The following is a 27,840-nucleotide window of genomic DNA, read 5'->3' as shown; positions in this document are numbered from 1 at the left end:
TGCAACCTGTTGTTGTTGCACATGTCTTTTTCCATAAATTGTTTTCTAAAGTGGAATAGACTTGCAAGTTGCAACTAAATTAAAAGACAAAATGACCACAATTTAGTAGATTTTATTGCAGGCAATCTCAAAACAATGTGAGGTAAATGTGTAACATAAGATGCTCATTTCTTAAAACATCTACATGTATATGGTCTTTATCAGAACCTTCTTCACTTTTAGGGTAATTTATTTTTAATATCTGTATTTCTTAATATAAGTACATATATGTTTTAAGGAAATAAAAACAAAATTAAAACTCTGTCTGATTTTGTTCAATTCCTAACTGATTAACTTGTCAACTCATGCACAAAGCCCCTATTTGTGATAAAACATACACTTTCTTTTCATCTGATTCTTCATGAGCTGAGTGATATCGACTGGTATTTATGAATTTAGAACTTTCATAGCTTTTTTGATCCAGCCGATATACCTGGAAATCTGAGTGTAAACACCATATTTCCCTTGCCTAGCACAGCCTTCTCCCCAGCTAATGACTCCTGTCACAAACCATGTATTCTTATATCTTGTGACATGGGGACCTCCACTATCCCCTTGACAGGCATCTTTGCCCTCTTCCTCGTAACCAGAGCAGAACATGTTAACGGTGATTTTGAACTGACTTGACTCCATGCAGACCTGCCTGTCCACATATGGAACAGAAAGTTGCTGAAGGACAGTGGATTGTCTTCCTCTCTCGTGGATACGCCCAAATCCACTGATCTGACCATATCCTTCCTTCATTAGTACTTTCTCACTGAACTCTTTATCAGGAAGGCATGCTGGTATGACATACTTATTAAATGTGATCTTGTCTTTCAGTTTTAGCAATGCTATGTCATTATCATAGGTTTGTGGAACGTACTTATTGTGTGCAATGACTCTTTCCACACGGTGTTTTGATTCTCTGCCTTCATCCTTTGAGGTGTCATGTTCCCCTGGAAAAAAATCAGTAAATTGCATATGTTAACAATGGCATTATCAAAACATTATTTTATTTTACTCTTTGCATTAATGATTTTACTGTTTGATTTTTAATTTATACCTTCACTATAGATGTTATAATCTAGTATATTTGGCACAAATTTTTAAGTTAATCCATGCCAAGCAGTCCAGTGTGTATTTGATCTCATCAAACAGTGTACAATATTGAACATCTCCTGCTTATTTTTGATGTAGTTTCTACTTTATCTCAACTGGCAGTGATTCTGTCATTCAACGCACTGAAGGTTTTCGATCAAAAGAAATGAAATTTCCTCTGGCAGGTTATAACCACGATGGGTTTTGTTGACCTCTACGTTAATATGGTTAAAACTTTATACTCTTCAAACACAGCTGTAAGACTCAAAAATTTTGATATATTTTGTCCCTTTCAGATATTCAAAGTTGCTATGCAGGGTTTTCCAATTTCTCTGTTAATTTTTAAACTTTCTGTTGAACCTTTAGCTATCATCCTTCATTGTTAAGATTTAATTATCCCATTTACAACCGATGACACACAACATAAAATTTGTCTTTATGCTGATGATATTTTGCTGTTTTATTGGAAATTCACCCTCTGATCTTTCACATGTGCTTAGCTTATTTGGTTCATTTAAAAATATATCAGTATCTTCTCTCCTTAAACCCAGTGCTGACCAAGGTGTTCTCCCTTCTCTTGTACTACTAGATATTTCCTTTCAATATCTCGATATTGATATTTATTCCCCACTACAGAACACCATTGCATCAAATTATCATAGAATCTTTAAAATGTTTAAGGAATCTCTTGAATCCTAGTGTGGTGTTATGGGTCCACAGCTCGTTGAGAAAAGGCCATTCATTTTAATTAAATAATCACCGCACCGAGGCGTTGTTATGCGAGCAGCGGGGCGTCGTCGATGTGGGCGTTTCTCACCGTGTGCACAGGTGAGGAACTGCCCACTTTCGTGATTGCTCCCGTGGCTAATGCTACAGCTATAATGGCCCCTCACGTTTTAAAAAGAAGCGCGAGTCGGTTGTGGGGTGAGAAAGAAACGTTCGCGGTAAAAAAATGGAGATGAGGAAAGAGGACGGAGGTTACAGGGAGCGAGGAAGCATACGGTGCAAGAGAGACGGACAGGCGGTGTGTGCGTCTGGTGGTAGCGATCGGCGCTCGTGGGCAGCTGTATGGAAGCTGGGTGTTAGGCCAACACCTAGACGTTTGAGTTGATGTTGCTCCCGCTGCGTGAGCAGGTAGCGGGAGTGCCTAGAGGAAAGCGACGAGCCGCAGAAGGCCGTGGAAAGGCAGCGGAAGTCGGGAGGCTTGGTGGTGGAGTCCCCAATGTGAGCGTCCTGGCTATTGGGGTAATCAAGTCTCGGGGACTGGGATGAGTGCCAGACCGAAGCCAGGGATCGGGAGGTCTCCAGTCTCGGGTGTGTTGTAGGAGGGCAGCTGCAGAGAGCGTCTTGCCTGCTGCTAAGCCCATACGGGATAAGCAGGTGAGGCATACAGAAAATAGGCACGGATTTGTTATTGTTTTAAAGACTGCTTCCATAAGAAGATTTAACCTCACGTTTTAAAGGATTGTTTTTTTTTATTGATTTTTAACCTCTACGTGTTCTTTTTATGGATTATTTATTTAATGAACTGTGAAGACCTGCACTATTTATGGAACACTGGTTTTGTTGGTTTTTAATAAAAGCACTGTTTTGCACTTTTTACCTTCCCCTTGCTGGAATTATTTGCCTCCATTGACTAGCTCACTCGGTTACATTATCGACGGTGTTGGGTTCAAGGGTTCCCAAACATCAAAGGGAGCGTGGAGCCAGAACCCACATCGTCACACCTAGTCCTCCTGATTCAATTCCAGACTAGTAATCATAAGGATGAACGTGGTTGCTCCCTTTAATTTTAATAGTGCAATAGACCCCTCCCCTCTTACTAGATACGGAACTGATGTCTTTGATATCCAGTTTCTTGTAGAATAACGAAAGACTTTTCATTCAACACCAATCTTTAATTTGTGTTAGATCTGAGGGAGACGTATCTTTACAAGACTTGGAGTTAAATTCATTGGGTATTTACACTTGATCTCACTCCTATTTTGAAAGATCTGAGGAGTTGAGTAGAACGCCAACATTAATTTCTTTTTAAAATACCTAAAAAAGGGGTCACCATTAATTACAATTTACTTAAGATCTTTCAGTCAGGTGTTTGCATGAGTCACAGTACAGACAAAACATTAAATGACATTTTAACATCTTCTAATGAAGGAAATGCTACTGAAATAGATAAGAGTGCAAAAATATGTAGTTCTTTGTTCTAGATTTGTAATCATTTTGCAGCGCTAAGAGCCTGTTTTTGCCCTGCCTCAGCAACGGACAAACAATCTTCCACAGACACTGCAATCGCGCTTCGGAACGCACTTCAGCGTGTCGTTCCCATTGGGTGGGGAGTGGGGTGGGGGAGGAGTGTCTCAAAAGAGTTCAGAAACCTCACAATATGATGAAGAAAAGGATGATTTGGCTCCTGATTGATAACTGTGCTGCCCACAACATGCTTCCACATTTAGATAATGTTTACGTTGAATTCCTCCCACCCAATTGCAGAGGAGTGCTTCAGTCATTGGATTTGGGCATCATTTGCACCCTGAAAGCATATTATCACAAGGAAATACTGAGAACAATTCTCGTCAGCATAACTTGTAGGCAGGAAGAGATTAAAATTAATGCAAAAGAAGCTATTGAAATGATTGCAAACGCCTGGGCGCAAGTTAAAGAATGTACTATAGTAAGGAATAGAGAATCTCATTACAACAAAATTTTCATTACAATTAAATATTTTTTAGGTCCCTGGGAGTTCGTTGTAATGGAATTTTCCCTGTATTTACGTAATGTACATATTTTGTAAAAAATATAAAAGCTTTTGTATAGGCAGTAACCATGATGGGGACTGAACCCATGTCACCGCCAACATCATAACATTCAATTTGTTCTGCTGAGATTCATGATAGAGGATGATGAATTATGTCATCTAATCTTTTGCAAAAATCTTTAAGTGTATCTGGGAAATTCTGATGCGATACAGGGCCAGCTAATCCATTCATCACTGTCTAGGTCTACGCCTGCCACTGAGTCTTCTGCCAGGGCAGTTTGTAAGTAAACCTATTAAAGTTGCCCAGGAAGCATCTTCAGCATACTCAAACCACCTCAGCTAGCTCCTGTCGATTCAGAGAAGCAATTCTACTCAGAGCACCTCCTTATCCTACCATATAACAACAACTGCAAAGCTACTATTACAGTAACTCTGTAATGTTGCTTAATTAATATTACTTAATTAGTGACCTAGAAATGAAGTATGAAAGAGGAATTTGGCAAATCAAAGTCATCAATAAGGTCTGAGTCAAAGGAAATCAGAACAATGGTGTTCATTTTCAGCTTCAGTTCCTCCCCTAGCTGGGGTGCAAATCCTTGTTTCATGTGCTTTTTGTTCATTGTTCAGTTATTTAATTATGTTAATGTTATTTTTGTTTATTATTTACATTATACCTTGATAGTGATTTTGTCTCCAAGCCTTTGTTATGTGTCTTATGTTTTGTGGGTGGTTCCCCAAGAAGATGGACCACCTGCCCTATCAACACCAGGGACTACCCTCGGCCCTATAAAGGCAACAGTTTCCCACAGTTCCTGGCGATTCATTTGAATGGCGAGTCCTTGTGATTTTTGTGATTTTCTTGTACTTCTGTGATTTCCTGGATTGTTTGAACCTGTGCTCTGTTTTTTGACTTCACTTTGGATCTGTGATTTGGACTTGTTCGTTTTTGATTGCCTTGCCTTTTCAGCCAATCTTTTTTGCCTTTTGTGCTGTACAGAGCTTTTTGTGTTACGGAGCAGTGTTTTAAAGAATAAATCTTTTTATTTTATATAGATTCTGTGTTTTCCCCATTACAAGAGGAGAGTTTTAATGGTTATATCCTCCTCTGGGGCCTCATGCATAACACCGTGCGTGGAATTTGCACTATAACATGACATAAGCACAAAAGCCGAAATGTGCTTACACACAGAAAAATCCGGATGCAGGAATCTGTGCGTACTCCAACTTCCACGTTCTTCCACTACATAAATCCCGGTCAGCGTGAAAAGTAACGCATGTGCACGCACCTGCTGTCCTGCCCCAATTCCTCCCAGAATTACGCCTCTTTGAATATGGAAATCAATATAAATAGCCCATAAGCTCAGCCTTCTGTGAAACCACAATGGGAAAAGCATGGGAAAATATAAGAATTTCAGCGAATACCAAGTGGAGGCAAAGGAAAAACATACTATTTGTTGATTTAAGCAGTGGCATAATCAACAAAAGGAAGTTGATCGAGTGACATAGCTTATTAGGGTACAGAGAAAAAAAAATAGGCACACAGTGGGAAAAAAACACGAAATGTCAACTTTAATCTCAAAATTTCCACTTTAATCACGTAGTTTATTTTGTCATTAAGTCGAACATCATAAACTTCATCTTAAAATCGTTTAATGTACTAGTTTCTCAAATCCCATCGTAAATAAAGTAGCATGTTAAATGCTTTGTTTTGTATTTGATCTTCTACAGTATGTGCTCTATGTGTATGAATCACTATGTGCTTCTGTTCTTTCTCTTTCTCCGACAGGACACAGAATCCATTACATTAGTGATATTATAGCTCTCTGAATAATTAAAATACTGAGATGTATGCGTGATATAATTTTCATGATGATTGAAATAAAAGCGTGCTATTAAACATGGGAACATGATGGCACAGTGATTGTTTATGTCTCACACAAGATGCTACTGCGCCGTGCGCGACCTTCGATGAAATAATTTATTGTAGCAGTACTGTCTCTTTCAAACGTACTAACCTCCAATTCCTGTCCTTACTTTTCTTTCCCCAAATACCCAATCACCTCACAATCAGCTCTGTAATAGACGTTAAGCCATCTGTAAGCTTAGAACGCCGATTCTTCAAAACTTTTATGGAACATTGAAATATCTTCATATTATGTGTTTAATTATTCTATCCATCTATCCTTCCAGTGTTGCGCCAGCCTCAGCAAATATACAGCAATACGTGAACCTGCTAGCGATGCGGCACTGTGTCCTCACATGTTTAATTATTAACAATACAGATTATTTAAATTAAGTTAAAGTTTAATCTGTATAATATAATCAACATATTTTGCTGCATTTCATCTTAAAAATTATATCGTCATCATATGTAAATACACGCTTTATAAAGTGGCGCAGGTTGTGCAATATTATAACTGTAGTGCAGTTTACAGTGGGGTGATTGTACTTATAAGTACAAACAGTTCTACAAGGAGCAATTGATTAAGTGCGTTTAGAGTTCTTCGGATGAAACTGTTTCTGAACCGCGAGGTCCGTACAGGTAAGGCTTTGAAATGTTTTGCCGTGGCTGAGGCAGCGTGTGTTGTTGCTGTATACCGATAATTCTCTTTCCGATCAGCTGCTGCTGTGATTCCCCACTCAGATACAGTGATATAAATACTCTGAGTGGTGCAGTGAGAGGAATATGGAAAAAGATGATCCGCTGTGGCAACCCTTAAAGGGAGCAGCTGAAAGAAGAAAAAGAAGAAGGTGCAGTGAGAGTAACAACGCCAAATCAGTTATGGTATTTGGAATACTATGGCTATTCCCTGGACCATTATATTGTTACAGGTTAATTACAATCAGATGCATTACACTAAAGCCTCGTTAGGAATGTGGATCTAAGAAAGAAAGGGTAACCACACAGGAACAGTAGCACTACTTTGACGCTGGGTGCCGCCAGTCTGCAAAACCAAGAGCAGAACTTTCCTAGGACAGGGTATGAGGTATCGTGGAAATGTGTGTGGCTTTACGCCAAGTTTAGGTTTTATACATTGCGATTTGAACATGGAAATGTTCTTACGCAACATTTCTGTACATACGAACCGTTTATACATGAGGCCCCTGGTGAGCAGTTTTGAAAGATTTTGGGACTAAGGTGCTTTAGTTCCTAACAAGCTGTTTGTCAGTTTGTAAGCAAAACGCGATGTCAACCTGTTTAGCATTAGACACAACATTGTACTGCTAAACAGCTAAACGTGTCTGAGGTTTTCTTTGCAACAAAACAAGGAGAAGAAGCAAAGACATGGTCAGAAAAGTGTCAAAGCTGTACAATCTACAGAAAAAGTGTCAAAGCCAAAATGAAAGGGAAAAATCAAAGTAAAAAAATCACAAGCAAGAGTCAAAACCAAATAAAAAAATACAAAGCACACAGAACAACTAATCACAAAATTGTGCATCAAGAAGGGCTTTTGGAATCAGTCAACTGGTTTTGGTAAATATCTCAACTTTAAACCCATCGCATCGATAGTGCGGGTCAACAGATTCTGAGGGCACACCCCTAACAACACTGGAGCTACCCTAACGACGGGAAGACAAAAAAGCAATGATTGTAAATAACCAAGATGGCAATGAAAATGGTACAAAATAATTTACAACAACAAAGGTAAATTTTAAATTAAAAAAATAATGAAAGATTTATAATCTGGGGCTTGAAAAGCACCTAAATCTAGTACTCAGCTTTGCTAAAGAAAAATGTATAAAAACTTAAAAATTAACCCTTTCGTAACAAACATGGTCATAGTCATACAAACAATAAAAAACATGATGTAATGGTAAAAAAAATAATGTTACATTTTAATAGACAGATATATGATAAGGCCTCTATATAAGATACAAACAGACTGATCAAATAAGATATACTTACCAACAACAACTATAAATGATCTTGATTGATTCATGCAGTGAGCAGCGGTCAACACAATAGTTTCACTTAAGATTGTTCCACCACAGAATCCTAAATTTTCTTCATTAACTAAGAGAGCCTAGTACAAAAGAGAAAAAATTGTTTTCCACTTCTTTAAAAGAACACAACTGGTTTCACTAGCTCTTCTTCCATTTTTGCTTTTAGAAGTAAAGACGGCATTGACACAAGGCAGGCACTAACCCTAGAGGAATGACATCAAAGGTTACACTATTGCTTACAATGATTTTTAAATCTAGTCAGTTGGTTTTATTTCATCCAGCAGAGTATATTTAATCAATTTTCAAGGAAGTAGGGATGATATTTAAACTCTACACAACAAAAACGAACCCAGATCTCCTAATAAGTGTGTTCAGCAATTCTTGAATTTCTGTATCACTTAAAAATAAACAGATTAAATGTATGAAGGTATAACATACCAAAACATTAAGCTAGACTTACATAACGCAAATACCTTACTTTCAAATGGCATCTCTGGACGTGGCACAGAAAGCAATAATGTGTGTCAGGTATCATTGTTTTTGGTGAACAAAACTTTCAGGTCTATTCCTTTTGAAGATGTTACTAAAGCCAAACCCTGAGAGACGCTTTCTGAACTGCACTTTTAGAATTTTGGAGTTTTTAAGCAGGTGTTTGCTCCATTTCCAATATTTTTGGTATTTGGTTTCTTTCTCTTGCATTGTGGTTTGATTTGGTATGTATTTTGGTGCTATTCACATTTTAGCTTCTGTGTAGTCGCCTGTCCAGTGATGGGCTGCTGTCTTGTTTTTGTTTAGACAGCCAAACCCACAGATCATCATAGACCTGACTTGTATGTACAGCTGCCAAATTTCAAATTTAACAGAAACTGACAGCCTCCATGTTTGCCAGTCAGACCACAATGTGGTTACCAGCTGATCCAGCAGCTAAAAAAGCTATATTGTTTTTATTCAGCCATCTAGATCATGACATGTGCCAGCTTTGCCTCATTAAAGATTTTATCTTTTTTCCACCATTAAGTATTCATAATTTGTTGTCAAATTTAAAAGCTATGTATTTTTATAGTTTGCTCATATTGTTATTTTAAGTTGAAAACTAACTCTTCTGTATTTGACTTTGGTATTATCGACTTATATCAACTTACTTAAAGCTTTAGAGTATCCATTAATCATAGTTAATTATTAGTTGTACTGAAGCTTTACAACTCAAAAACACAGCACTGTGATGCGCAGCTGTCATGTTTCAACTGGGGTGTCTTCCCATTTTGTACCTTCTTTGTTTATTTTAAATTATTATTTTCATATGTTTCTTGTAATTATGTGTTTTTGTTAATATTTTTCGGTTTGTTCACCCTTTAGTTCCTACGCATTTTGTGTTTTTCTCTTATGCTTTTTATGTCTTTAGGGTGACACCCCAAGGGGCGGGGTTACCATGATGTCACTTCTAAAGGACCTCCCTCACCCTGCATATTCTGTAACTCTGTGTGGATCCTTCAGTGGTTCACTGAAGTTTGGAGAGTTTTGCTCTTTTGTAAGTATTGATTTTTCAGATTCTGGAGTCTTTCTTCCTTCTGTTTTGCAGTTTCAACTTAAAATTTCTTATTGGTACTTTGATTGGATTGCCTTTTTAGGCAAGTACTTTTCCATTATTTTTACTTTTTGCCATTTTTTATTCTTCTTTTACTTATATAAATGTATTTTTATTTTAGAAAGATTCTTTGTAGACTTGCTCCACAAGCTAAAGGTTTTTTTACTGTTGAGAGGCATTTTGGTATATTTTGAGATATTTAAGCAAATTAAAATTTAAAAGTCAGTTTCCCATATTTAGATCCTGATCAAACCCAAAGCCAGTGTGTAGAGTTGCAGGTCAGGCTGCCTAGGGTGAGGCCTATCCTAGGCAGGCTCTGCCCTGTTTTTTTGGTAAGTGTTTTAGAGGTCTCATTCCATTTTTTTTATTTTTCTGTGCTGTTTCATTACAAAAGGAACAAAAATTGCTGCAGGTTTCCAACCACATACATTATGTGAATGACTTAACTGCCAGTGCTCTAGTCACAGAAACGCTATGTTTTGAGTGCCTTGCAGAGAGTTATTATGATTATCTAATTAAATCTCCTTTCTTGTATTTTTTAGTCCAAGAACTCTAATTTTCTTGTCAAAATTATGTGTCAATGTTTCATTTTGATTTTATATTTTGAACCAATTCCACTTCTATTTTTTCTTGTGCAGGAGTTGCTATTTTGTATATTTACATTTTACTGTTTGGCAGCAGATGATGCCATTGTCATTTTTTCATGATTCTTTTTACAGGGGGTCCTCGAGTTACAATGTCTCGACATACAACGTTTCGAGTTTACAATGCTCACTCCCATAAAAAACTTTAAAAAATTGAGACATGAGAAGGAATAAAGGTAAGGATTTTTTTTCACTCATTTTTTCTGTTCCTACAGTACAGTGTACAGTACAGTATATTTATGTCCTTTTCCTTTTTCTGTGGCTTAGTTGTGTTTTTATGCTCTAGATTATGATTTTGCAAATGTGTTAGGATAGGTAAGTGACTTAGGATAGGGTGTGTTTCGACTTCCACCAAAATTCGGGTTACATCACTGTTGTAGGAACAGAACTGTGTCGTAACCCGAGGACCCCCTGTATATTACATATTCTTGATGGACCAAACATTTGATTGACAACAGCCTACCTGCCATGGGCATTGTCCCGGTTTACAATCTGTACCACCAACAATCCTGTTACCATCATCTTCTACTGCTTCAATAAAGGCTTCATTTACGGTGCCATTACGTGTATTGCTTGTGCTGACATTGCTCATTGTTACATTGTAGCTTGAGTCACTCATCATCATCTCTGTAACTGGAACAATTTGTTCATCTATCGTGGATCGTGTAATGGGAGCTCTTATTCTTCCACATGAAAATGCCTCTGTTTTTGAAAGCAAAATGGGTATTAATTGATATAAAAGTAACATGGAAAAACAAAGTGAAGAAAAAAAGAACCCCATGAGATTTGCAGTAACTCAGGTTTCTCTCTTCCCCCAGTTCAAACTATTCCCTGTATCTCACTCAATGGACATTTCACAACCTTTTCAGCTGTTCCTTGTTCAAAGTCATGTTAACCAACACAGATTTGTGTTGAGGTCAGGATGCTCGACCTCCCAAAATGGAGTTCACACAAATCTTTCCAAGCAAAAATGTTCATAATTGTACACTTTTCCTAGTCCTCACTGTGTTTTCACATTGTAGTTTACAACCAAGTGAATGCTCCAGTTTGATAAGAACTGCTACCTTTCTTATAAAATTGTGCTAATTCAAAGATACCCTGAGATGACTAGTAAATACCAGCGATTGAAAATCTTTCACCTGGCAGCATACTGTATACTGTCATTATTTATAATTTCATTACTTAACCTTATAACTAAATATTGTTCAAGTTGATGTGTGTTTTAATGCATAAAATGAAATTAGATTTAGCTTTGAAACTTTAAATATTATATATATATATATATATATATATATATATATATATATATTTTTCAATTTTTCACTTCACAATGCCTGGTTCATTGATGTCCCTTAACAGTCCTGCTATGAGTGAATATAGATTTGTGGATGAATGCGTTAGTTTAACACCACTGGCTCCTGCTTTACACCAGGAGTGGCATCTGGTTAGTCTGGCCCTTGGAATGGAGAAGTGGTATAGTAATTATCTAGAATTTTCTATACTAAACACCATTCTAAGGAGCTTTACGTTTACAGAGCACGTTTAAAATTATTTGTATTTATTTCTGTAACTGGAATACAAGTAGATATATACCAGGGTTATGGGACAGATAGATAGATAGATAGAACTTTATTTGTCCTCAGGTGGAAATTTAGCTTTTACAGATGCTCTTTAAATAAATACATACATACATATGTACTTAAAAAAAAATATAAAAAATATATATATATATATATATACACACAAACTACAGTATGAACCACCAAAATAACAAAAAATTCATAAAAAAAGAAAATTTCTCACTTGGCAGTCACAGTCACAGTGAGGCATTATGTAGACATATTGCTGTTGGTATAAAGGAGCCCCTGTAGTGTTTCTTAACACACTTCTGCTGAATAATTGCCTAAAAGTACTCAGTGCTAGCATGTCAGAGAGAAGATGTGCAGCATTGTTCATAATGGCATTCAGTTTTATTTTAATTCTCTCCTTTGCTATGACCACTGCCTTGCCCTTTTAATTAGCTTGCTGATTCAATGGGCCTCTCCTGAAGTGTTACCATCCCAGCACACAACAATGTCGAAAATCACACTGGTCATCACAGTGTTACAGAAGATGTGAAGGATGCCACTTCCCACATTCCCACATTTCCCAAGGAAAAAGAGCCTGCTCTGCTCTTTCTTATATAGTTCCTCTGTGTTCCAAGACCAGTCCAACATGCCATTAATGTGGACCCCCCAAGTACTTATAGGAGTGCACTACATCTACATCCACTCCCTGAACAGTGACCAGACACAGAAACTCTTTGGATGGTGAAAGTCAAGCCAAGTTCTTTGGTTTTGCTGATGTTAAGTTGCAGACATTTTTTTCTGCACCAAGAAACAAAGTTCTCTATCTGACTCTTATACTCTGTTTCGTCCCCTTTACTAATCCACCTCATTCATGCAGAATCACCTGAAAATTTCTGCAAATTACATGATCTGGTGTTGTATTTATAGTCTAAGGTGTACAGCGCAAAGTAAAAAGGAGACAGGACTTTCATTGTGGTGCTCTAGTGTTGCTCACATCCTCATTAGTCCTTGAGTCTCACAAACTGTGGTCTGCCTGACAGTCTATTATCTAGGGCACCACAGGCACATCCACCTGCATATCTCTGAGCTTACCCCTTAACAGGGATGGCTGGATGGTATCAAAGGCACTGGAGAAATCAAAAAACATAAACTTCACAGGACTGCCACCTTTGTCCAAGTGAGACTAATCTTTGTGGAGGAGATATATAATTGCATCATTTATTTCAATCCTTATCTGACAGGGAAAGTGCAGTGGGTTCAGGTGGTCTACCGCAAGAGGTCTCATATAGTCTAGGACCTTTCAAAGGTCTTCATGGTGTGAGGCATAGGTGCTACTGGACTATAGTCATTAGGTCCAGAGGCGCCTGCCTTCTTTGGAATAACAGCACTGCAGGATGTTTTCCACAGCAGCAGGACTTTCTAGAACCTTGGGAAAAAGACTGAAAAGATGACAGAGAATACCACAAAGTTGGTCCGCACAGGCCTTTAGAACTTGAGGACTGACTTCATCTGGTCCGGCAGCTTTTGCTGTGTGTAGCTTCCTTAGATGTCTCCGTACTTTGTCATAAGATATAGGAATTAAGGTATGAACACTGTGGTTTAAAATCCAAATACTTTTTTTCATTTATTAGTTCTTAAGAGTCACATACGTAAACATCTGTCAACACTTAATGATTCTATTGGTTGAATTAATAAGTATGTCATAGAGACTTGAGGAATGATAACAATAATCATGAAGATTAGGATCTAGACATTCACAGAGGTATTCTACCCTTTACAGATACCAATTTTAAATGTTAGGATATTTCAGTATTTCTGAAGTCCCAAAGTTATTTCTTCACAATCATGGTATAAAATTTATGCATGAAATTGTGTTGAAATGTTTTCTATAAATTAAAGAAAATACCTAGCCTGTTCTTGCATTTTATTATTAGGTGCAAACGTGAAAAGAAAAGCCTCAAATCTTATTGAATATACAGCATGTCCATGTAATTTTGGCATGGAAATAAGAGCAAAACATTTTTGAAAGATTCCTCTGTGTGCTTCACCTCACTGCTTGTCTTCCTCCATGACAAGCTTTCGGACCCAGGGGCATTGTTTCATTTTATAAAGTCGTCTCCAAGCGCTGTTACAATTGCCATTATTTAATGTTAATTACCAGATGTGAATTGCTGTCTCTGCTGTGTAGACAATTTGACAATAATCAAAAAGTTACACATGATCATACAGCAATCAACGATTGGTTTGGGGTGTGTCAAAGTGTTTTATCGTTGTTTGATTCTATTGTTTCATTTTCTCTTTTTTTTAATCATACGTGCACATGACATGTTACAGAAAATGCGTGTTCATTGGCACTGTGATTGTTAATGTTATGTGAACAACAATGAAACTTTTATGTGCATGCTTCACAAATACACCCCACTTCCGCTCACTGGGAATCTCACTGTGTAGGTTATGGAAAATAAGAACACTGAATTATATAGGCAAAAAGTAGGCACAGGTAAAGAAAAACATCATATCATTTGAGTGCAATAATATAATTAGATCTGAATACACATGAAATGAAAAGTAATGTGATTTAAGTATGCATGTCCCACCAGTGCTTACAGACATTGTGAATCACAGGATATGCATACTCAAATCTGATGATTTCACTGGCATACATGCCTGTTCTGCTGCTCTATCAAACTTTCTGCAGAGTTTTATCCAGAGCATTGTTTGGTACAAGCCACGGTACAGTAGAATGTAACTTTTTGTCCAAATTGGGGGTGCATCCTGAGAAAATGTCAAAAGTCCACCCATAAGGCCAGTTGTAACCAGACAAAACAAACAGGAAATATCCTTACCTCTTAAGAAAATACTGTAGTATCAAGAATCTGTTATCACATTTATTGTAGTAAGTGTAGAGGAGGAGAAAAGACAGGGGAACTGAGGAGAATTGTGCTTAGTGTGTTATTAGAACCACGGTGGAAGGTAACTGTGTCTAGGGTTTGGGGTTCTATACCGTCTCTTGGTGGTGAACAGATTTCCTAAAGGGAAAGAGCCTGTATCAGGTAAAGGGGCAGGCACAACTGTGTTAGCAGGTGGGCACTCAGTCACTAAATGTGACATGGACACTGATTTTCAGTCATTTAAATATGTCTGGCAATGACATCAGCAACTATGGTTGGTTAATCTAGCATACCCCATGACTAGGAAAAACGTAATGTGACATTGTCTCCATTTCAGGTGTAACATCTGAGAGGCATAGACCAATTGCAGGGTCTTTCTCATTTAGTTCTGGACTATATTCAAAATAGTGAAAACAACTGACAAAAATCGGCAAAGAGAACAGGGATGAGACAAGACGGGAAAAAAAGAATGGATCTGGGGACAAGACCACTAACGAGAACAGGACATTTAGTACTTTATATCATAGCTGGTGTTTGTCCTTGCTCATTTCTAAAATTGTGAGGTAGAAATCTTACATGACTAGCTATCACACTCACCTTTAGCAATGCAGGATTTTCCATCATCGTCAAGGTAATAGCCATCTGCACACATACATCTGACAGTCTCCTGAACCACCTTGCAGAAATGATCACAGTTGCCGTTGTCATTTTGGCACAGCTTTGGTATTTCTAAAGGAAGAAAATTTATCTTTTATTATATCGTGGTCTTAAGGAACACTTTGAACAACTACCTTTACATTACGATATCTGAAAACCGCTGTGGTGCTGTATCAATGTGACCTGTGACAATTTCTGACGTTAATACACCCTAGATCAAATGAACATCTTTTTTGTTTTCACTACACAATATTGTGTTAATGACAGTAACTTTATAATATAAGAATAATACCAAAAAATGTAAGTATTTTGTTAAAGAATAATGGACTCGGTATCATTGAAAAAAGCTAAATCTACTCTGAGGCTAGAGATCTGCACTGGCAATCTGAAGGTTGCCATTTCAAATCCCGTAAATGCCAATTAGGGACTCTGCTCTGTTGGGCCCTTGAGCAAGGCCCTTAACCTGCAATTGCTGAATGATTTGAGTAGTGAGAAAAGCACTATATAAATGCAATGAATTATTAATTATTATTATTATTATTATTATTTATTAATGATGAGGAACTTTATAGCAGAAAAGCCTTTAGTGAAACCATCTACTTGTAGTTTTCTGTGAACTGTGGCACATTACTGATCTGGTAAATAGGTGCCTTGGACAGATGGGCAGAGGGTGGAGACAAAAGAAGACATGGGCACTATAAGTTGTGTTTGGTAAAAGAGTAACTCACTCTTGTGGCTGGAGAGCCCCTTAAGCTTATACAGAGGAGTTGGCACAAGACCAGAACTGTTCTCTCAGATGAATAGAGGCATTTATGTGGAATGGGTGGCATACTGCTTCATGCTATGGAGGGCAAGTACACATAGATTCAGGAATGCGGATGCTTGGTAATTGGCCCCTGGACTTTCAAAACGCACTGCTGAGCCTAGAAGTGATTTTGAGGATGCACCACGAAACTATCCAAGTGTATGGTTAAGAATTGCCCCTCTGCTAGTGTACCACTGGTCCTTTAGTCAAGGAGTGTATGGGGAAAGATTCATCTGGCATAAATGTAGTAGTCTGGCCAGAAGGTAAAAAGAGAGCTGAAGATGACCAGAAAAGTGTTGTATGCCTCTGGTACTGTGGTTTTGGTCTCTGTGTAAGCAGATCTTCCACTCTACATCAAAAACAACAGACTCTGATCTATATAGGGAGGTCAAATAGGGAACTAGGATTTGTAATATGTTTTATTTGTTTGACACATTTATGTTTTTTTTTAAATTATCCTTCCTGTGTATTTGTTTTATAAAAGCATAATTTTTGATAAGGTTTTGAATTTTAGTTAGGAAAGCACACAGAAGTGCTCCCACCCCAAAATGCTGAGACTATAAGAACATAAGAAATTTGACAAATGAGAGAAGACCATTCAGTCTATCAAGCCTATTTATTTAGCTAATAGCTAAGCTCTCCCAATATCTCATTCAGATTTTTCTTAACTATTTCTGAATACAGACATGTATTTCATGAGAATTACTATCATCCAGCTTTGTTTTTATTAATAAAACAAGATAAAAATGTGTTCACATGTATTATTTGTTCATTGTGTGTTAGCACCCACTTATTCAAATACAAGGTTATAGATGTATTACTTCTAAGACGAAAAAGAAATGAAAAACATTTCTTCTGATTGTGTTCATTGAAGTATATAAAATTGTGAGTTCCTTGGTCCCAAGGTAAATTGTTTGCAGGTTTCTGGTATTTCTAGCATTGTCTTCAACATGATTTCATTTTTCTAAAATCTTCTCTTTTTACAATGTACAAAAGTCTACAGGAATGGCTTTCAAATTCAGAGTACCATAACCCTAACCCTAACCTCAATCTCACACGTCCCTAAATTTCCAAGGCTAGACATACCTAACCCTAATTTTCCAGTCAGTGCATCATTCTTACTTTTTCTAGACCCGATTCTTTAGTTATCCAGCTGCAAATATTTGTTACAAACTTTATTGATATTTGGATACTTTGCTATACGCTTGAAGAGCTTACATTTCTTTGGCCAACTGTGTTTTACTTTACCCTTTTCTGTAGTTTTCTCCCTTAATTGTATCCAAATGATTATGTTTAGCAAGGAGCAGTGCAGACATGGGTGCAAACAACATTGAATGCTAAGGGGGATCAATTACTTCACTGCCATTTTCACTTGTCCATTCAATGAGAAATGTTTCTTACAAATGCACAGGTGAGTGAATATGGCACTGGAGTAATTGCTCTCCTTTAGCATTTGGATAAAAATTAAGAAAGCAGACTCTTCGAAAGGGGTGAATTAAAAAAGTGACAAAGGATATGTAAATGTTGTTTTACTTTTAGGATGTTTAAAGTAAAAGCAGTACACTAATTGTGAAACTGATTTGAATACACAGAGATACCCCAGGACTGAACTTGGAAACCACTGACTGGTCTTCCATATGTTGCAAACATCAATGTAGTAAACCCAAAAATAAGAAAAAGAACTTGAACAATGCTTTGGCATTTGAATGTCAGTCCGATCGAGATACCTACCCACTTCACAGTTTTTCCCCTGAAAACCTTCACTGCAGAGACAGGTGTACTCCCCTATACCGTCCTTACAAGGAGCATTGTTTTGGCAAGGCTTCTTTTCACATTGGTCTCCATCTATAGACACATAAAATAAATAATTATTTGGCAGTCATAGATAGTCGTTAGTGAGTGACGAAACAAGCAAGTTTCCATTTTGCATACAGTTTTGCGAAACTGACACTAACAATACTTTTTGCAGGTAATTTTGCAATTGCGGAATGTGAAACTCACTAAAGAGTTTTTTAAGTTTTTGAAGGTTTTTTGGGAGGATATACTGCAAAAAAAGCAATATCACCTCACCTTGTTCACACTTTTATGTTCATCCATGTTCCTTTCTGCAGCTGTGTAAGGCAGATAATCCGTACCACATTGGTAAAATCAACCTTATTTATGCCTCTTGTTCATGTCACCACAAATGTGACATTTTGCCAATTTTCAACCAATGAAGCCACAATCATGTACTTGACTGTGTTTTCTTCACATGAAAATTCAGTATATGGAAAGTCACAATTACCAGACTCCTACTGTTCCACTACCTTAACTACCTTATCCTAGTGGAGGATAGGCACACTTCTGGTGAGTAGAATTCTTTAATGAAACACTAAATGATAGGCAAACACATGTTTAATGAATGCATGACAACACTTCCAGGCGATAACTAAACACCTTTCTTCTTGTGAGTGGCACACAATTTTGCTGAAAGCAAAACACACTTTATTTTGCCATTTTTTTGTGAGGCAAAACACTGAGTCTCACTGCTATTCTTTTTCGCTGATCTCTATTACTCATGTATAATGGGCTTTCTTATCCAGCAGCTTGAAACTATTATGAAACAAACTGAGTTTAACTATCTTTTTTTTTTAGAATAAAGGGAATTGTGATACAAAATTCATTTCTTGTTTTGCAAGCAAAATTGTGCAATCGCAATATGTAAAGAATCCAAACAATTCTGTGAAATAAGACTGGGTTATGGAAGCATGATATTTTTGCTGGAATTATATTTTTTAAAGGGATGGTTAGTCAAACCCTAGAATATGCACCTTTAGTAATAATATTTTACCTTTGTATGTCTTGTAATGCATGCTGTGGATCACTCTCCGGGCTCATCTGAGGTATGTTTACCACCCTGGGTCAAGAAGGGGCACTGGCGCTAACTTGGTCCTCTTCCATTTCTTCCACAGTACAGAGAAGACACCCAGTAAGGGCAACGGATTACGCCCCTTCTGGATCCCTACCTATAAATCACCAGAAGGAGGCAGTCCATTCTGAAAAGAACACACTGCAGGACAAAACTCCTAACTGGTGACTGACATTCTGGGAATTACAAAGCCTGGAGACTTCTCTCTTAGTTTTGGATCTTTTTTATTCCATTTTGTGCCCATAGTGTCCATTTTTGTTCATTTTGTTTAGTTTGATTAAATGTGGAAGGCCAGGATCACACACCAACATTTCCTCGTAGAACTTGCAGTCCTTTACTCGACCATAGTCTGTATGAATTTACATACTTGGTGGTAATAAGACTGATTGAAGATTATATACTGCAACCTGAGGAAAAATTGTACTTCTGCTGGACTTGTATTCATAGAATTAGTTTAACCTGGCAGAGGCTGAAATCTCACTTTTCAGGGCAGTTCTAATATAATCAGCCAAATACAATGGATGGGTGGGTTTTTCATATCTGCTAGTAGTAACACCAGACTGACTGGGCTGTAGTGTAAACTACAGGCAAAAAAACAAGAATACAAAAAAAAATAACATGACTTTAGAATAGGTGACTATAGCTGTTGCAAATTTCTAAGTTTGTTTTTTTCAAGCCATTTGTTGACTGGAGCATAATCAACTGCATTATTCTCAGATGAGTTAACTATTGTGTACATATCGCCCTTCCAAAGAAGACAACAGTAAAACCTGTAAATAGCCAATTGGTTAAATATAAAATAGCCAAAACAACACATAGTAGAGTGTAGTCACAGCATCAGGGCTTATGAAGAGCATACTTCTGTAACAAGTAAAACTCTTAGTAGTAAGTCGTATTGCTGTTCAACTGTGAGAAAAAATATTCCAAGAAAATTAATGACATGTTCAGATATGAGAATTCACTTTCATTCTCATACAAGTTATTTTTTAGTTAAAAGAAATTCAATGATTATTATAGTGCTGCATTTGGAAATAAAATCAACAAGGAGAATGTGACTTGACAATATTAAATACATTGCCATCAGTTATGATTTGTTCATCATTTCCTTTAAGAGCTGTTTTCTGTCTAATCTTCACATTTTTGTATTCTAAGTTACACGGTTCTGGATCAGACACGTGACATATTCTCACCCTCCCTAGAACAAGATGCATACTAAAAAATATGCATTTAACAGTTACATTATGACATAAAAAATTCACAGATTCCATTACTTACCCACATATTTATTCCAGAACTCATTCTATGTGGGGAAAGAAAAGAAATCAGGTTAATCAGGGTTGCAAGGGTCTGCAGGAGTCTATCTCAGCTAGCACAGTGTGAAAGGCAGGAACAAACCCTGGATTGGACACCAGTCCATCACAGGGCCCATACAAAGGTGGGATTTTATTATATAACACACTGGCAATAATAAATAGATTACTACTTATAATGATTCATGTTATGCAAAATGGTAGCAATCTGCTGCTAAGAGATAACCATCCATCCATCCATCTATCAGTTTCTTTATCCTGTACAATGTGGCTGGACACCTGAGTCCTGACATTAGCATCAGGCACTAGGCAGGAACAATTTTTCCAGTGGAAGGAAACTAATTCAAATCTACTTTTGAATAGTACAAATATTAACGCATTTAAACCCAGACAGTTAACCAAGCATGTAAGGGTGTACTTATAGGTGTACCGCAAAGATGAAGCTACTCTCATTTAGTTTAATTTTTCTGCCCAATCCATTGTGTCCCATGCAGAAGGATCTCAGCCATTTGTTTAAACCATGTTGTATCTTCTCATCATCAGCAGTGGTCCAGATATGAAGATTTTAGCAAGAGACAAGTGACCCAAAATCCAAACTTGGATGTCATTCATGTCTGTGTGCAGATCCACAGTCCTAATGTCTCTGATGTGATGTGTCTCAAAAAGTGATGAGGCCTTCCTTGCGATGTCCTTACCACTGGTACCAGTGAAAGAAAATACTAATGTCTTGCCATTAAAAGTCAAAACGTTCAGGTTATGGAAAATAAAGTCACTAATAATGCATATATCTTGATGGTCAGCAGAGCTGTTTGGAGAGCTGAGCTGATCAGGCTTGGAAACGTGCAGATGAACTGCAACTGGTTTTCCACTCCTAGCACTACTGCGGTTGACCTGCTTTGCTATTCAGAACAGTTTAAAATAATAACTTCCTGGCTTACAACGCAGTGTCTCCAGCACAGAAAAAGTAAAAGAAGCTGAGGTGGCAGAAGTGTCTTGAACCATCTGCAAATATGCTTTCTTTTCTTTAAATTTCTTTTGGTATGCGAGGAGCTGCTGAATCTTCTTTCCTATAGCTTGATGTTCTTTGAAGAATGGAACAACTGTTGTTCTGTTGCACAATCCCCGGCATCTTGGCAGCCTACTCTACTATCCTAGACTAGATGGGATCACAAAATCAAGGAGCTTGCGCCATCTCAGGTGAGTAATAACAAAATTGACCAAAACTTTGGCTAATTTAGCAGGTGTGAAGTACTTTGATTTGGTATATACTCTATAAACATTTGTGTGTATTATTACATTCCAACACAATATAGTATTATGTCACCATAGGTTATAAACACATTGCTGCCATCAAAGAAATCTAAGACATTCCAATTAGATTTCGATCACATAGATCACATAGATCATGGAGTTTTTTTTACTTCCTACTCTGTGATTTGCAAATTGTTAGATACATTTATTAAGACTTACTCATGTAGGAAGCAGGATAGTGGTTAGTGATGCCAGTTCTTATCTCAGTCACAAACACAAATAACGTAGACATTTGCCTATACTGAGCTTGCACATATTGGTGGAAAAACCCTTGAAGGGTTAGTAATTTAATTAGCCACAGGATTTGTCACAAAACTGTATCAACCGGTAAATTATTTTAAACATTTTGCAGCATTCATACTGTACAAAATAAGATGCATTCAAAAAACAGGGCCTGTTAAAGCCCATTGTGGCATTCCTTGTGTGATTTTTGGCTATACAAAAATAAATTGTATTATATTGTATACAGATAAGCAGCACAACAAGCACCATGAATACAATGCCTCTACGTCGGCTATGCTGGAATATGGTTTTCTTTCATGAGAGGTGACTAGTGATGGAATGAGACATTTTAAGAAAAAGGATTGAATAAGGGAAGGCCATTGTAATAAGCACAAACAAATCAGAACGCGATTGGAGTCTGTCCACACCACAGAGAGACTTTTTCAGGAATTGAAAACGCTAGGATAGTGTGGATGAAAGGCAAAAATGGTGAATAATGTCTGCATTTTTAAACAAAATGGATGGGGGCCTCAGTTGGATTGACATTAAAATTTCACACTCTGTGCCAATGAATGTGAGTCTGAGGTTGCAGGTTCAAATCCTAGAACAGAAAGGACCTGTCAGGCTCTGAAGCGCAGACCTTAGAGTGTCAGCAGATGTTAGGTGGCCCATCACCAAAGTAATCAGTTGTCCCCATTGTAATAAGCACAAGTAGCTTCTCAGGCTAAAGCAAAAGACTACGAGGAACAGGATTTACAATTTGAGTCCTTCAGGGGCTGGTTTAGAAACATTACCATTGCAGTTTCTAATGCGACTAGTTCTTTAGAGTTAGTAAATTAAGATACGTTTTTGTGGAATTTAGAAAACCGCATGTATGGAAAGCATAACTAGATGGGTCAGATGTTACAGCTTACTTACTCTTACAGTATATGCTAATGTGCACCCCTCTCATGCCAGATGTAAGTAGGATATATTAATAAGATGTTTAGAATGAACATGTTATAAAGCAAGAAGTAAGGAATAATTCTGTTGCATTGACTTGTTCAGTAGTGTCACCACCCTATTCTAAAAAAGAAGAAGAAAAACAAGAGCGGCTACAGGTTCTTAGGAGATCTTGTTTCAGCTTAGCAGGTAGACATCTTGGTGGGCTGTTCAGGATTTAAGTGTACTTTTGAGGCCGGGTGAGCATATTGATATTAGGATTAGCCCAGTGGGTTAGCCCTTCACAGTAGGAGCCAAAGTAAAGCTCTGTCGGTGTATAATGAAGTTACAACACTTGTCTGCCTCTATGGATATCATTATTTAGCCTTAGACATGTCTGGTTTTATTAACATTTGTTGTTATGTTGTAATGGGTTGCCAGTTTCTCTATCCACATTGCTAGCACTTACATGGTATTGAGGTGTCAGTTTCTATCAGTTCAAATGATAGATGCCCCATTTTGGGTTCAAACAAAATCAAAAGGCAGCTTGCAAAATTAGTGCCTTGGCAGGCTGAAAGAATTTGTTGGCATGCAGGATGTCACTGTTTGCAGTAGCCCTGGGGGTCGTTCTCCTTTATGATTCAGGGGTCTAAGACAGTGTTTTCTGATCCAGAGGCCTGGGATCGATTCCCACTGCTGATGCCTCAGGGAGGACGTGAGGCTGGGAAAGGAGAGAGAATGTGGAGCAAATTCCTTGCTGGTGACAAGTGGCTATTTACGTAGGGTTAGGAACTCTTGCACTTGTTTATTTGACTTTTTTATTTGCCATTTTGGTTTTTCATGCTTCACTGATCGTACTGATGAACTTTGGTCTGTGTAGCAATAACCCCTTTGACTAGTCCTACTAAAACGTTCTTTATTCAATCCTTTGCCATTATTAAACTTTAGACCCCTAACTTCCTGGGTGTTCCTCGTTTCGTCTGGCCACAATAAATCAAAATAGATCTTTAAAAAGAATGAGACCAGTACTCTAGTTCTATGCATTTTACTATTTCAAGCAAAACCTGTAAAGAAGGTATCACCTATACTGTGATAAAATCAAACATTCTCCCAATGGGTATTTGTAGGTTTACCAAAATAGCAAATTTGCTTTCATTAATGTCATGACTGGTTATTTCCTTCCGTCCTTCCTTTATCCAACCCACTATATCCTAACTACAGGGTCACGGGGGTCTGCTGGAGCCAATCCCAGCCAACACAGGGCGCAAGTCAGAAAACAAACCCCAGGCAGGGCACCAGCCCACACACCAAGCACACACTAGAGACAATTTAGAATCACCAATGCGTCTAACCTGCATGTCTTTGGACTGTGGAAGGAAACCAAAGTGCCCAGTGGAAACCCGTGCAGACACAGGGAGAACATGCAAACTCTACGCAGGGAGGATCCAGGAAGCGAGCCCAGGTCTCCTAACTGCAAGGCAGCAGCACTACCCAAGCCGCCACCGTGCCACTCTGACTGGTCATTTCTCATTGTTATTCTTTTATTTTTTTCCTTGGAATTGTATAGCATATAGTTTTGAGGTCACTTTTGCCATTCCCAATTATAGTGTTTCAAATTATTGTTGCTTTAGCATGTTTATAGGTTTAATTGCTCCATATTGTTTTGCTTGTGACTTGCCACTATGCATCGTTTTGTTTACTAATTCCTATGCGTTTGCTTTATCAGAAGTCACAAATGAAGTTATATTGTGGTCACAGGATATAAAGTTAATTTCCTAAGGTCATTTAATTGTCTTTGTTTCTGGACATTTTTGGTTCTGGTTCATTTTTCTCTTCGTGGTTTGTCTCATTTTTCCCTTGGTTTTTTTAACTACAAATTACACTGATATCGCATTATAAGATTTTTAGTCATCTGTTATGTCAGACTTGCCGACTGCAGTAGTTGATCTTCTCTCCAGACTATGTCTGTTTAAATGACTTAATATTGCTGAGAACATCTGTTTTACTGACTGCATGCTGACCTTCTAGTACAGTCGTACTCGCTCCTTTTTCTCACAGCCAATAACGTGCTGCCCAACAGAGTCGTCACTGTACAAAGGGTTAACAGCTATAGCGAGTTCAGTGGCAATTTCTTCCCTTTTTATCTTTTTACCATTCTAATGTAAAACACAACACATTATGCAGATGAGCTTCTCATCTTGTAAGGTCCAAAACACCAGCATTCTTTATTCCTTGTTGCTGCATTCTATAAATTGTACTTCTGGATGAGCATTCATTGGTTGTCTGCTCTCATGCACACAGAGACTGCCTGTACGACATAAATCAATCCTGATTGGTTTAATCAGAGCAAATCACAGACTAGTTGAAGTGAGTGGCTGGGTATGACACATTGCACGACTACCTTAATGGACGGCAACTGCCACTGACTTGCAAAAATTATGCTTTAATGAATTTAATGAATTAATGAAGGCTATGAATGAAAATCACTGGAAAAGCCATGCTAAGAAAAGCTTAGGTTTATGTTTCAGAGTTTGTTGCTTTGATCTCTTGACTTCCACTAACAAATTATACTCTTGGTCACGCCCTTGCCCTAAACTGAAGTATCATTGAGTACTGTCACTATGGGCTTGCACTTCACCTGTTCTGCCAGAAGGTGAGATAAGACATGCTACAAGGCAGTGCAAAGGGAAGGTGAAAGTGAGTTAAACGTAAGTCAGGGTTAAAACTGTGAGATCAATAACCCTAGTGTCTTAGCCAAAAATCATAAAGCAAAATGTGTAGTCAAAAACTAAACTTCAAAACCAGAACTCTTGTACCGAGAGCACTTGCAAAAGGTTTAGGGAAGGTATCAACAATCTTACATGTCATCTAACATGCAGCCTTGGCTTATAAAGTGTAAAGTTTGTAACGTCATGTTGCATGAATTCTAGGGCTGCACCCCCAGTAACAAAAGAGCTGCTTTGCAGCAACAAAGCCGCAAAATGCCGGCGCCCACAAAAAAACAGAAACTCCATTATTATACCCTTAATAAAAATCCACATTACTCTAACACAAATTAAATGAAAATAACTAGAAAATGTAATTCTGTGTTCAAAACTTGCCCAAAAAATATAACATGTTTAGAAAAAAATCCTGAGAGTCAAAAGCAATCTCCCATACTGTAATATAGTCGATACTTGATTTTGCAAAGAAACTGAGTGTTGTACAAAAATCCAAACAAATAAAGCAAGGGTTTAAGAAAGTAGCACAGAGCAATAAGCCTTCACAAACAAATGTCTTTCCTGCATGTCGACACAGGCTGGACCACAAAAATGTCACCAGTTTGAGGTAGAAATTGTTGGTTTCAACAACAAATGGAAATGGAACCCATTAGGGATTGAATTGACTGCATTGAGCAGTGCTGTGATGTCTCCACCCCACAGTGAATTAGAGTGACATTTTTTGCTCTGTGTCTGGACTGGCGAGCGTCTGGTTGAAGATTTAGAGTGACACTATGTGTGAGGGGCATGGTGCCAACCCGTTGCAGTATGTTAGCATAACAACACTACGCATTTTAAGCAATAAGAAATGTTTGCATCATCAGAGCTAATTTGTTATACATCTAAAGAGCAAAAATTGGACTTTCTTTGTTAAAGAAATACTGTAAGTTGCACTTCAATTTAAGAAGGGAGGAATTCTGTCCTCTAAACTGTCCTTAGTGTATGCTTGGTGTGTGCTTGGTGTGTGCGCCCTGTGGTGGGCTGGCGCCCTGCCCGGGGTTTGTTTCCTGCCTTGTTCCCTGTGTTGGCTGGGATTGGCTCCAGTAGATCCCCGTGACCCTGTAGTTAGCATATAGCAGGTTGGATAATGGATGGATGAATGGATGAATTCTTTCCAAAAATATAAGCCTTGATTAACACAGGGAGCAGAATTTAAACGCGATATACATTGGGGTCTGATTTTTAATTAAAGGTTTCGTTAAAAGGAAAGCCCAGCTTTATCACACTTCCTGAGCCCCAGGTTTATCTATGTGGGTTTTCATTCATTCTTCTCGTGGCCTAACATGGGTGTACGTGTTTGTGTAATGGGACTGTCATGACATTGTCCAGCTTGTTCCTGCTTTGCCTTGTAACCTGATGACAAATAAAGCAGACATGGAAAATGGACGGCAAGAGGATATCCTTACAAATCCGACAAAAAAGTGTTGCATTTTTTACATAGGAATGCACACATTTAGGTATTTCTGTGTATTGTTTCTTATTTTATTGCTTACACCAAAAATTATTTGTTAACTGGGCACATCAAGGATTAAATGCATTGCTGCACTGAACTACTATAATAGCTTTTGTAGAAGATAATCACTTTGACTTTTGATGAGACTAGTACACAAAATGATAAGTGCAAACAAAGCAGCTTACCGTCTTGTCAATGTCTTCAAACACCTCCCTGGCTTCTTCCTTTGAGCACTTCTCTTCATAGCATTCCCTTTCCAAGTTTCCTTTCCGCAGCTCTTCAAAGGGACTGTTGGCCCGCTTCAGCCGCTGAAGGATCTGGTTTGCACTGCTCTGTGTCAGGAAGACTAAGCCAAACAAAATCAAGTTGAACACATCTACCAACATGAACATTCAAAGAAACAGAAAAACGGATGCAAAAGTCGAGAAATTGACACCCAACACATAGCCATAATTTGCAGGCTAAAAAAATCCTCCAAAGGGTATCAAAGAGAGCACTTGTTGTTTGTTAGCACAGAGAGAAGCTACTGCTAAAAACAAATCCTTGACTGTATGTTTTAGATTTCATTCCCTTAAAATCAAACCAATACAGTGTTATCATAAATTCCCCCACTAAAGAGATTTCCAAAAAGAGTCTCCCCACATACCATTTGCATCTGTGAAAAGAATGAAATTGAAGAGAAAACAGATCTGCCACACAGGAGTCATGTTGGATTTTTTGGGGAAAAAAAAAAAAAACAACCTTTACAGCCTGAAGGTAAATAACGTGTGCAGAGCAGACAAAAGTTCAACGACCAGCTTGGAACACAAAACAGAGGCCTCTCGGGCCTCTATGGATTGCAGGAGATCGAATACAAGCCCTAACAGGTTAACAATGTCGTCTGCACAAGGGTTAAAGCAAGTCTTATCCATACTGTCGGATGTTTACTGTGGCACAGTGGCTAGCAGTGCTGCCTCACAGATGCAGGGACTCAGGATCAATTTCTGC

At 37.9% G+C, this 27,840-nt stretch overlaps 1 protein-coding gene and 1 long non-coding RNA gene across 2 annotated transcripts in view; one reads left to right on the top strand and one right to left on the bottom strand.

Moving 5' to 3' along the window:
* LOC120523375 overlaps positions 1–20,146 on the top strand; it is a 47,448-nt gene extending 27,302 nt beyond the window's left edge. Inside the window, exons 2-4 of the long non-coding RNA XR_005632603.1 lie at positions 9,222–9,347; positions 10,124–10,224; positions 18,921–20,146. This is a non-coding gene — a long non-coding RNA (uncharacterized LOC120523375). The remainder of the gene's footprint in view (positions 1–9,221; positions 9,348–10,123; positions 10,225–18,920) is intronic.
* Positions 97–27,634, bottom strand: f10 (coagulation factor X). The gene is made up of 8 exons (XM_039744638.1): positions 27,500–27,634; positions 27,039–27,199; positions 20,153–20,177; positions 17,701–17,814; positions 15,105–15,236; positions 10,512–10,750; positions 7,782–7,899; positions 97–977 (listed from the first exon to the last, which is right to left on the bottom strand). Exons 1-8 carry the CDS (start codon positions 27,558–27,560, stop codon positions 427–429), a joined length of 1,401 nt encoding a protein of 466 aa, XP_039600572.1. The 5' UTR covers positions 27,561–27,634; the 3' UTR covers positions 97–426.
* Between the last annotated feature and the right edge of the window lie 206 nt (positions 27,635–27,840).

Source organism: Polypterus senegalus, chromosome 2 (genome assembly GCF_016835505.1).
Source record: "Polypterus senegalus isolate Bchr_013 chromosome 2, ASM1683550v1, whole genome shotgun sequence".
Lineage (NCBI taxonomy): Eukaryota > Metazoa > Chordata > Cladistia > Polypteriformes > Polypteridae > Polypterus > Polypterus senegalus.
Note: the sequence above shows the minus strand (reverse complement) of the source record. Positions and strands in the feature narration are given on the sequence as shown.